The sequence below is a fragment of the Poecile atricapillus genome, chromosome Z, assembly GCF_030490865.1.
Source record: "Poecile atricapillus isolate bPoeAtr1 chromosome Z, bPoeAtr1.hap1, whole genome shotgun sequence".
Taxonomy (NCBI): domain Eukaryota; kingdom Metazoa; phylum Chordata; class Aves; order Passeriformes; family Paridae; genus Poecile; species Poecile atricapillus.
Window position 1 is genome coordinate 78,060,640 of NC_081289.1, and position 12,698 is coordinate 78,073,337.

Sequence of the window (12,698 nt, forward strand, 5' to 3'; positions counted from 1 at the left end):
GACAGCGAACCAGAACAACAGGCCTCCTGGCTACTCTCCTGAGGATGGAAGCCCCAGCTCTGCAGTGTGTGCTGCAAAGCTGAATTGTGCCTCCTCCTTGGAGCTGCCAGTGTGGGAATGGCTGTGGTGCAATCAACCCCTCGGGCCCCCCACCCCAAGAGCTGAATCCTAATAAAGGCATCAAACAGAAGTCTGTCTCCTGGCCAATTTCTTTCAACTGGGGGCTCGCTCTGGGATAGCCACGCCCACTGAAGACCACTGAGTGACTACTGCCTGTTGGACCTTCGTGGGGAGATCGGCTATCATGGACCAAGGATTCAGCCTGGGACATCAACTCCAAGGAGCGTCGGTCAGAGACTGGTGAGTGACCGGCGGTGGGAGTAGGGAGACGGGGGCTGGCAGCTCAGACCCCCGGAGTAAGTGAGGACCCTCTACTACCATGGTTCCAGACTCCTGCAAGGGGGCTGGCTGGGAACAAGGGGAAGTGATTGGATAAAGAGAGTTTGAGGCATCTCCCTTGGGAAAACTCCAGGTGCGTGGAGGATATAATTTGGTGTGATGACCCACAGACCCCAAGTAGGCCTGGGCACGTAGGGACTTGGGGAGCTGCGAGTCATGCACGGGTGAGTGCCGGGAGGGGGAAAACTACCCCGTTGGGACCGGACTCTCAGAAGGGGCTAGCTACCCTGGATCGAGGGTGGGCAAGGGGCCAGGGAGAGCCCCATTGGACCCATCCCTTGAAGGAAAGTTGAGGGAACCATAGACAGCTAGATTGAGGGGCTAGGCTTCAAGATCATCCAGGCTATAGAACCCTGCTAGGGTAAGGGGAGCTATATGCTGCTGGATTGAGGGGCTAAGCCTCAAGATCATCCAGGCTATAGAACCCCATTAGTGTCAAGGGAACTATATGCTGCTGGATTGAGGGGCTAAGCCTCAAGATCATCGAGGCTATAGAACCCTGTTAGAGTAAGATCCGAGTTTGTGTTGATTAGAGATCAATTTGCCTCTCTTTAATTCTTCCATTGGGGTGGAGGCACAAGGATGGGGAAGTGTATAAATAAGGAAGTAAAACCCCAGAAAAAGAGGAAAACACAAAAGAACATCCCTCTCGACAGTCCACTGGGGCAATTGTTAGACAAATGGGAGACATATAATACCACAAAGGGCCTTGATAAAGTTAAAATGATTCATTATTGCATAGAGGTTTGGCCCAATCTAGAATTGCAAGCAGAGTGGCTGTTGTATGGGTCCAATGATCCCTGGGTTTGTTCCCAACTAAACCGCTATTTAAGGGATCAAGGTACCCCTAATTTAGAACAAATATCCTATGTGGCCTATTGGGAAAGAGATCTCACTAAAGAAGAGACAGTTAAGATCTGTAAACTTAAGAAGCGAGAACAAGAAAGAGAAGATAAAGGAGGAAAGGAATCAGAGAAAGAAGTTCAGAGCAAATGGGATCCCCTAGACTATCTTCCTCCTCCCCCTGTATACCCAGCAATGCCCCAAATCCCTTTCCTAGACCCCCCCTGCAATTCTACCTTCAAGCCCCTCCCCAGTTACCCAAATAAACACCTCGAGACCTTCCCCAGCTTCTGCTTCCACTGAAACCCCATTCCCTCACTCCTTGAAAATTGCAGCTTCTATTTTTCCGGCAGAGGTGACCCCGCTACCACCTCCACCTAATATTGTAAGCCCAAACCTTCCACCAGCCCTGGTTATCCCTTCACCATCTCCTGCCTCAAATACAAACATCTGTGCCCAAAATCCAAAGCCCCTACCTGTCACACCTTCAGCCCCCTCTTCAACCCCTCTACAAACTTCCTCAATTCCCTTCCCTGTGTCTCCAGCTATGGGCTCATCTTCCTTTCCTGCTCCTGCTACTCTCCCACTACCTCTTCCTAATAGGGAACTAAGTTTATCCACCTCCTCTTCAAGTTCTCTTTCTAGTATAAATCCGACAAAGAGGCCATATTGCAATACCTGATCTAAAATCTCCAAGGTAGAAAAGCTCTTTCCCCTTAGGCAAGTTCCTATGGGAGGAGTAGCTAGGGGAGTCGGCTTTGTAAATGTCCCCTTGACAGCTTCTGAAGTGCGAGGTTTTAAGAAAGAACTGGGAAATCTGGTAGAAGACCCAGTAGGAATATCTAATCAAACAGACCAGTTCTTGGGTCCAAATATCTGTACCTGGGGAGAACTAAATTCAATCCTGACCATGCTCTTTAACCCAGAGGAAGTTAGGTTAATCAGAACTGCAGGCATGAGAATTTGGGAAAGGGAGAACCGGCTGGGGCCTCCAGGGGATTGTAAATTACCTCTAGTGAACCCCAGGTGGGACCCAAACGAAGAGGAGGGGAGGAGAAACATGGAAGACTATTGATCTCTGATAGTTAGAGGGATAAAAGAATCTGTACCTTGAGGAAACAACACCAAATTGGCATTTGATGGGACTCAAGAGAAAGATGAAACACCAGCCTCTTGGCTTAACCGACTAAGGCGAAATTTTCAATTATATTCTAACATTGACCCTGATAGTCCTGAGGGCCAAGTGTTATTAAAAGTGCAATTTGTCACCAAATCTTGGCCAGACATTAGGAGGAAGTTAGAGAAATTGGAAGATTGGCAAGAGAAAGGAATGAAGAAATTATTGAAGGAAGCTTTAAGAGTGTATCTGAGAAGAGAGGAGGAGAAAGCAAAAACTAAGGCGAGAATAATGGTGGCTGTGGCTAGGGAGGTGGATAAAAACCACTCAAGTGGAAATGAGACAAGACTTCCACCAAAGAAGGGTAGGAATGCACCTAGACCACCTTGGGTTACCCCCAAAAGGGTCAGGGAGGACCAAAAGTGCTACTACTGTGAACAAGTAGGGCATTTCAGAAGAGACTGTAGGAAACTGGCAATGGACCAAGCTATTGAAAAAGAACAAGACACCCTAGAGAAAATCCTAAAAGGAGAGAGAGATAGAGATTAGGGCTGTCAAGGGCTCTACCTAATGGGGGACCCAATGGACCATCATGAAGAGCCCTTGGTAAACTTTGAAGTGGGTCCCTTGAGTGAAGAATTTGAGTTTTCAGTAGATACAGGAGCAGAGCGATCAAGTATTAATAAGCTTCCAGTAGGGATAAAAGTTGGGGAAAGAACTTGTGACGTATTAGGGGCAGAAGGAAGGCCTTTCAAAGCCTTCATAGCAGAAGGCATCGAAATAAAGGGGAATTTGAGGCAGTGTTTTGCCAACTTCATTTATCTACCTCATTTAGAAAGCCACTTATTAGGCAGGGACTTACAGGTCCAATTAGGGGTTGGAGTTATCCCTAAAGGTGGAAAAATGGTAGTCCAGATCATGAAGCTAACCACTCAGGATTTAGAAGAGATAAACCCGGAAGTATGGGCCCAAGAAGGAAAATTTGGCTGTTTAGACATCCCACTGATCCAGGTGGAAATGCAGAAGGAGGGCCCCCCTGTCCGAGTAAAACAGTACCCAATATCTTCAGAAGGAAAACAAGGACTAGTACCTGTAATAGAACACCTCTTGGCTGAAGGTATTCTAGAACCCTGCATGTCCCCACACAACACTCCCATCTTAGCAATAAAGAAAGCAGAAGGAAAGTATCGATTAGTCCAAGATTTAAGAGAAATAAATAAAAGAACAATTTCTAGACACCCAGTAGTGCCCAACCCGTACACCATGCTAAGTAAAATACCAAGAACACATGCTTGATTTACCATTGTTGACCTGAAGGACGCCTTCTGGGCACGTCCTTTAGCGGAAAATTGCAGGGACTGGTTTGCTTTTGAATGGGAATGCCCTAAGAGGGGTAGGAAACAGCAACTGAGGTGGACACACTTACCTCAGGGATTCACTGAGTCCCCTAATCTTTTTGGACAGGCGTTAGAAAGTATTTTGGAACAATTTACTCCAGAAGAGGGTGTTCAGATTCTACAGTATGTAGATGATCTGTTAATATCTGGAGAAAAGCAAGATAAAGTAAAAATAACAAGTGTCCGGCTTCTAAATTTCTTAGGTACCAAGGGCCTGAAAGTATCTCAGAACAAATTACAGTTTGTACAATCGGAAGTAACTTACTTAGGACACATTATTGGTGAAGGATTTAAAAAACTAAGTCCAGAGAGAATTGCTGGCCTGATGTCCATACCTGTTCCAAAACTAAGAGGGACATAAGGAAACTATTGGGATTATTCGGCTATTGTAAATTATGGATAGATCAGTACACGCAAAGTGTCAAATTTCTCTATGAAAAACTAGTAGACCCTGAGCCAGTCAAGTGGACTGGCTGACGATGAAGGACAGCTAAAAGATTTAAAGAGCAAACTATCTTCAGCACCGGTGTTAAGCCTACCAGACTACCGGAAAGAGTTCCATTTGTTAACACAGAGACAGGTACCGCATATGGTGTACTAACTCAGGAATGGGGAGAGAAGAAAAACCCCATAGCATACCTTTCAAAATTATTAGATCCTGTTGCAACGGGGTGGCCTACTTGCCTCCAGGCAATTGCTGCAACTGCCATCCTAACAGAAGAAGCAAAAAAAATTACCCTGCTAGGAAAGATTAAAGTGTACACACCCCATGACCTAAAAACGGTACTTAGTCAGAAAGCCCAACAATGGTTAACAGACCCAAGAATATTAAAGTATGAAATTATCCTAATGAACACTGAGGATTTGGAAATAGTTACCTCTTGGTGTCTGAACCCTGCTCAATTTCTTTCAGGCTACCCTCTAGATGAACTAGAACACAGCTGTTTAGAGCTCATAAATTATCAGACTAGGATAAGGGAAGGTCTTGAAGATCTCCCCATACCTTACAGAAAAACCTTATTCACTGATGGGTCTTCAAGGGTGGTAAATGGAAAAAGAGCCTCTGGTTATGCAGTAGTGGCGGTAACAGAAGGAGAACAACTAAACAGAAAAGGGAAAGATACCAACCAACTGGTTGGCTCAATGCTGTGAGGTTTATGCCCTAAAAAGTGGATTAGATTTATTAGAAAGGGATAGAGGGACAATCTACACAGATTCGAAATATGTCTTTGGTATAGTCCATACATTTGGAAAGATCTGGGAAGAACGTGGGTATTTAAGTTCAAAAGGAAAAAAATTAGTACCTGAAGAACTGATAAAATCCGTAATAGAGTCCTTACCAAAACCCTTAGAAATAGCTGTTGTACATATAAAAGGGCATCAAAAGGGAGATACCCTGGAAAAGAAAGGAAATCTGTTAGCTGACCAGATAGCAAAAGAAGCAGCCACAGATCTAGGTGATTCAGCCAAAATCTTAAAATTAAATGAAACACCAGCAGACAGGGAAAGGGAAAAAACCAAGCAAATTTTTACAGAAAAAGAATTAAAAGCAATAAAAGAATTAGGCCTACATCAGGGAGAATGTGGAGAATGGATAACATCCGATGGGCGGAAATTCCTAAATAAGGCCTTGGCCTGAAAAATCTTAACAGAAATCCATAGACTCACCCACTGGGGAACCCAGAGACTGTGTGATCATTTCTTAAGAGACAATTTATGCATAGGGGTGTATAACCTAGCAAAGGCAGTCACTGAGGGATGTGTAATTTGCCAAAAGGTAAATCAAAAGCTCATGAGAAAGACCATACCTGGGGAAAGAGAATTGGTTCTGAGACCATTTCAAAATATACAGATTGACTTCACTGAAATGCCTGCAGTGCAGGGCTATAAGTACCTGCTGGTGACAGTCGACCAACTGACCCACTGGGACAAAGCTTTCCACACAAAACGGGAAACTGCGGAAGTGGTAGCAAAAATATTGATAGAATAAATAATCCCCAGGTATGGTCTAGTGAATAACATCGATTCAGACAGAGGCCCCCATTTTATTGCCCAAACTCTACATCGCACCATCGAGGCCTGGGGAATAAAATGGAGGCTTCATACCCCTTGGCACCCCCAGAGTTCCGGAAGGGTAGAGCGGATGAACAAGACCTTAAAAAACATAATAACTAAATTAATCATCGAAACTCACCTAAGCTGGCTCAAGTGCTTACCGCTCGCCCTTCTGAGAATTTGCATGAGACCACAAGCAGACATAGGGGTGTCTCCCTATGAAATGATGTTTGGGCTACCCTTTCTGCTCACCCCATACAGCACAGCAGACTATCTAGAAGGAGAGGCCTTAACCTGCACATATCTAAAAACTATCAACAAAACCTTAGAAAGTCTAAGAAAAAGAGGGTATCTTCCCCAAACTTCTCCCCTTGACGTAGATGTTCATCAAATTAATCCCGGAGATTGGGTTTTAATAAAATCTTGGAACATGCCCCCACTAACCCCTAAATTTGAGGGTCCATTCCAGGTACTGCTGACATCCCACACCGCTGTGAAAACTCAAGAAAAAGGCTGGACCCATATTACCCGAGTAAAAGGACCGGTTTCCCCACGTGTTGATGGACTGAACTCAGATGAATCACCAAAGGCTCCCTCTCAGTGGATTGCCACCAGAGATCCAACCAACCTTAAAGTAACTCTCAAAAAACATCCCAAGGTGAACTGAAGAACTTACAGACTCAAACATATCAGCAAGAGACTAAGAGACTGGTAACTGAAGTTAGAAGTTGCTGTTAATAGAGTACTACAATTGTTGTTACTGTTGCTAGTTGTTGCTATTGTAAGTTTATATACTATTATAAAAATTATCTTCTCCCACCAAGCATTTCTTAACGGCTTACAAAAATTACTAAAAAGTGAGAATAATAAGAAAGGACTCTGCCATCCCCGCAAAAACACCTTGTCTAAGAAGCAAGACAAGAGTGAGGCTAAGGAAGCAAGTGAGCCATGAAGCTTGCTGCAGGAAAACCTGCTCATATTGGACTCTTGGTAAAATTGGTGTTAAGCTTGCTTCTCGTCTATGTGAGAGGGAAGGAAAATCCCTGCACAAAATGTTATCAACCCCTTTATGGTGGGGAGAATCTGGAATCCTTAATGAGAGCCCATACAAGTATAAATCCCACTTGCTTTGACCATTCCCAGTTGGACACATGCCAGGAAGATGGGAAAACCTATTGGATCACAAAAAACACAGCCACATTTAGGCAACGCCTGCTCGGGGAATGTATGGTTGGAGAAACTTGGTTTTGCTTTGAAAATGAAGGAATATGAGACATAATTAAAGAGAAACAGCTAATGGTAAAGAAAAAAAAAGAGGTGGATGAACCTTTGGGAAAGAATTTATTTATAGACCTGATTGAAAAGATTAGTAGAGAGTTGAATTTAACCAGTTGCTGGGTGTGTGGAAATACACAGATGTCTGAGGTCTGTCCCCGGGAAGGGATTGGTTTACCAGTACCAAAAGCTAGCAGAACTATGCCCCCAAAAACCATAAATCGTCAATTGATGCAGTTTTGAAAAACCTTATCAAATAAATAGAGGGGTGAATTGTCATGAATAAAATCTCTCAAGACATCCACCCCAGTTAAAATACTGTGTTTAGGTAAGTACAGTTAATATTCTTATCTCATTTGTAAACCTTGTACCCCTTGTTTACTCCGATGGTTATTAGCAATGTTAATTACTTACCAGTTTCTGAGGTGTTTTAAAGGTTCTTATGAGACATTCCTCTATCCCTTTCCCTTACTTCCTTGCTACTATGTAACAAAGCTGCTCCCATGGGGGCTGGGCCACACTAACAAAAGCAACCCATTAGAAAGGTATGCCACAGAAACTGCGCCCAGGGATGCTGTGCCACACTGGAATAAAGAAAGTCCCATGAAGCTGTGCAACCGAGTAATATGCAAACTAAGGCATGCAGGACACCAAAACAATGAGCTAACAGAGGAATAAAAGGACAAAGAAACATATTCTAGCAAGCTATGATGAAAGATCATCTTCCTGCATCACCTAAACCTGTTTAGAAACCATCTTCCTATATCACCATGACCTCAAGAGCACTGGAAAGGACTGGCACCCCTAGACAGCGAACCAGAACAGCAGGCCTCCTGGCTACTCTCCTGAGGATGGAAGCCCCAGCTCTGCAGTGTGTGCTGCAAAGCTGAATTGTGCCTCCTCCTTGGAGCTGCCAGTGTGGGAACGGCCGTGGTGCTAACAACCCCTCGGGCCCCCCACCCCAAGAGCTGAATCCTAATAAAGGCATCAAACAGGAGTCTTGTCTCCTGGCCAGTTTCTTTCAGAGAAGTCTTAGATACACAGTATCTACTTGGCTCTTGCATGCTTGTACCTGAAATCTGGATAAATCATGCAGGATTTTTTTCAGGGGGATCTGATGGCACAAAGTATGAAGATGGATATCTACGTCATCAACTAAGACAGCATCCTTTGCTAGAAATAAAATGGCTATCAGATTCTTGAATTCCTGCAGGGAAGAGCTGCCTGCATGTAGGCTTGACAGCTGAATGCTTCACTCACCTCAACAAAGATGAAGCAGGGGATGATGGAATAACTTCTCTGGGTATTGTTTCCTAAAGCCATTTCTCATCACACTTCTTGGGGAGGCACTGTTCAAAACTTTCTATCCTGAAAAAGAAAACAGAGGCATTTCAGTATGTTTCAGTATAAAATTTGGAGTTTTTGCAAACTCCAAAATGAGGTTCACAACACGGAGTACTGACCTAATAGACAAAGGACACAGACTACAAAGAATATCAAAGTCTAACTGTGTACAAAATACCTTGAGAAAGCTCTCCCTTTACAACACAGAAGAAGAGACAGACTTAAGTAACAAGGTACATCATACAGATCGAAGGGTGATGAGAAATACAATAGTTTTTCTTAAATACAATCCACTCCCAAGCAAAAGGTTCTTCCTCAGAATTGTAAAACCACATTTTCAGCCTACTGACCTTCCTACACACCGACCTGTTTGTTTTAAGCCAGGAGATTTTGATAATTGATTTGTAAACTTGCACTTTAAGAGACGTGCTTACAGTACACTGACTGTACATATGATCATAATGTTTATCTGTATAAATCTGCTCAACATGACCAGCATGTGTTGTGCACAAAAACTCACAACCGGTAACAAGCAAATGCAACAAAAGCACAATGAAGACGTGGGCCCTCTCTGCAGACCCTTTCTGTCCTGATACAAATTCATACATTAACACATCAAACTCTACCCACTTAGCATTACTTTGGGCTACTGGCTATTCTAATTAACATAACCTTACAACACTGCTAAGACACTCTTTTTGGATGAAAAGTAGAAAAAGCAGAGAAAAGAAGACTAACACAAAGAAATTTTACTGACAGTCCATGTCTTTTTCTGCATGCATGAGGCAGCACATCAATAAGCTAAGTCTTGTTTAAATGCCTTTACAAGAAGATACAGAGTAGGAGGGAAGGGTGAGCTGGAAAAAGAGTGTATAGCCCAGAGCTGCCAGGTGCAGGATTGCACAAAGCATGAAACACAGGAGACAAAATCCTCTGCTATCAATTTTAACCTGAGCATATCAAGCAAGAGCACAGATTAAGGTGGGTCCAGCCTTAATTCCAACACTCCCAAAGAAACTCTGCCCTGTTGACAAGCACCTTCATGTGTCAGGGCCAGGGATGAGGAAGGAGGTGGAAGCTGATGTATTTTGCTGTGCTTTGCACAGCATCTTCCTGTGACTCTTTAACCTCACTGGCATCTGAGTGGCAATTCAGGCCTTGGCATATGGAGCCTGTGAGGTTCACAGAGGGGTCAGTGCTTTCTCACCAGTACTCATCAGGGTTACTGGGAAAAGTACCATGATCAACACGAGAGGGTATCTGAGGTTATGATGGAGGAGCTGGATCAGCTGCCAGTGCTTACCACCTGCACCATGTTGCAGGCTCTTGTCTCACCACCTATGAACTACTTAATATATTCCTTATCTCAGTTCTTCACAGTTTTACCCAGAATTATAAAATACACAAGGTATATAATGGATTTAGGCACAGCAGAGCTATGTGTGACTGGTGACTCCAGTGAGGCCACATTCTGTGTCAGGAATAACTTCTGAACTGCTAACCATTGAGAAATACAAATTTCAGAAAAAAACAAAGTAGTCAAGAATATCACCTGTGATGTGCCTCAGACACTCTCATCTTACACTGTATCCCATACTAAAATACAAATATTCTTAAAACACCTCATTTTCCAAACAGACTTTACTTACTGGATTAAAGGGGTTTATCTCAGAGGTTAGTGTCTTTGCTTAAAAAAGACAAGGTAATCCAACCCCATTTGGACCATGGTAAAAAATTCAGTGATTCATTTTTTAACAGCACTTTTAATACCCCTAGCTCTTGTGCCATGTGGCTTTGTAACTTGGCAAACACATGGAACCTGGTGGAATAGCAGGTTAAACAGTCAGAGCAGCTGCTCTGTAACTTTATAGTGCTCTGTAGCACTATTCAATGAAACTTATCTGTACCCTGGAGATACACTGTTAGTAACTTTGAAAATCCAGTTTTCAAAATGGTAAAGAGATGTTAATACCTCAGGACCTTCATGAATCCTCTGCCAGACTAAAGTTAGAAATAACTAAGATTTTCCATGCCAATACATACTGTAACCCCAAGCTACGCCTTCAGTTCCAACTGATGTGTTCGTAACCAGAGGGTTGCAAGGCAATCCAAGAATTTAAAAACTTTTCACAACAGATGTTTGAAGGCAACTGAATAAACTAGAAAAGAAACTGAGGGTTCAGAGTCATATAAAATTGACTGATTTAACACTAGGGTACCCCTGATGTTACAGATGTTTATCACTATGCCTGTTCCTTTAAGCCTGTTGTGCACCACTGGTTCAAAAAACTGCACCTGCCTATGGGAAAGCATTTTACATGCCATATTCTCTCCTATGTGATGACACATTTGTGTCATGCTTAAGTAGTAAGAGACCAAATGGTTGCGTGATCAGCTAATTTCCAGAGTGTGGGAAAACTCTCAGCTAGCCAGTGCTTTTGTCACAGCTGGCCTTTTTATCAGGTTACTTGATGAAAGAGTAAAGGGGAGCAAAGGTGTAGTCTTGGGAGCACCATCTTTTGTCTTTCTTCAGCTGGCAATGAGTCCTCTAGGGATACTGACAGTAACACACATATTACAGCAAACCCCAGACACTTCAGCCTGCACAGCAACCAGAGATAACCCAGTTTTTCTCAAAGAATCATAAGATGTAAAAAGTTTTTGTAAAAGTCTTGTTCTCTAATCCATGAAGATCTATTCACATTGAACAAATTTTCATAGTGCAAAGCCTCTGACCAAAGCAATGGCAAATAAAAGCTATCTTTCTCCATTTGGTATTTCTATTTTTATCAACTTGACCGAATTGCTAAGGAACTCATGTGAGCAAAATTGTAACTGTCTTTTTAGATCCCAGGAGCTGTGACATTTTCAGGCTGGGTATGTTATCACAGCACTAGAGTAAAACTGGTCAAACCTATTCTAACTAGTTAGGGAACAGTGTAGAGGGAATATTAATAATCTGGAATCTGGTATTATGAGATGCTTCCACGTTTAATATATATAATTGTATAATGCAGCATTTGAGAATTAATTAAAATTAGTTTTCATCTTCCTCAATTTACCTCATCTGTGCCTTTTCAGAAAGCCCCATATGTACAGAATAGGAGGTTATCGTCTGGCATCTCCTGGGAGAACAAGTGGAGACAGAGAATGTAAGTTAGTGAATTGAAAACTTAATGAAAAGGACAGCAAAGAAAAAGAGAATTCAAGCTGAAGAGATTTTCTTGCCGAAGGGATGCATCCAAGGGAATGGCTTTCAGAATCCCCCATTCAGGTATGTTCTAAAGCCTTTTATGTGAGCATGTGGCAGACAGCGAGAAGGACTTATCTAGGACAAACTAGCATTCTCTGGGCCTTTGAGCTCCTGCAGCAGACACAGCATATTCAACTGTTCTGTGTGATCAGTCATCAAACCAGTTAATTTATGATCTATTCCTCTGTAGACAGTGGTCGAACCTATGTTTTTTAAGCCATGTCTGGCAGAGGTAGGAAGAGATGAACAATGTATTTTACATATTGCCACAGTGGATATCTGGGCATCTGTGGAAAACACATCAAAAATTCAGACATGCTAACAGGCCCAGCTCATAATAGTTTTCAACTATAGTTTCAGTTAATCAGAATCAATGCATATTTGTTTTGCAGTAGCTGAGAGACCACCAGCCTGAAATCCAGGAGCTGCTGCACAAACCACAGCAGTAGTGAAGCCACTGGCATGTGTGGGACATCACCTCACAGCATAATCCCAAGTCTTCTCTAACCAGAGGTGAGGAGGGTACCAGGATGTGATGCAAATACAAAAACAAAAATGGATTTCTGTCTCTTAGTTTCATGATCTTTTCAGCAGCAGCTAACACTGTTCCAAAACAAGGTGTAAATATTATATTAGAAGCAACACCAACTATTTCTATAACAATGTAAAAGATACTTGAAACATCAGTATTTCCTTGATTCCTAAATTACTTGAACCATATGTTAGGAATTTGCAAACCTCTGTTGGCAACTGGCTTCAAATTATAAAGATCTTTACTCTCATTAAAATAAGAATTCTGTTTACAAGTAAAAAAATACCACCAAAACCTCTGCACCATTCCATCAATGATCAGTTTGCCCAACTGAAAAACAAATTGCATATGTGAAACCCCCATTCAGTTAAGGAAACAAATTAAAATTAATGCTGCTGCTAACAATGATTATCCAAGCTTTGG

General features: G+C 42.6%; 1 protein-coding gene across 1 annotated transcript in view; it reads right to left on the bottom strand.

The window, feature by feature from the left end:
- Positions 1 to 12,698, bottom strand: part of PLPPR1 (phospholipid phosphatase related 1) — a 195,178-nt gene that overhangs the window by 123,220 nt on the left and 59,260 nt on the right. Inside the window, exon 2 of the mRNA XM_058826070.1 lies at positions 8,407 to 8,514. Within this exon, the coding sequence (XP_058682053.1) occupies positions 8,407 to 8,469 (63 nt within the window). The 5' untranslated portion in view covers positions 8,470 to 8,514. The remainder of the gene's footprint in view (positions 1 to 8,406; positions 8,515 to 12,698) is intronic.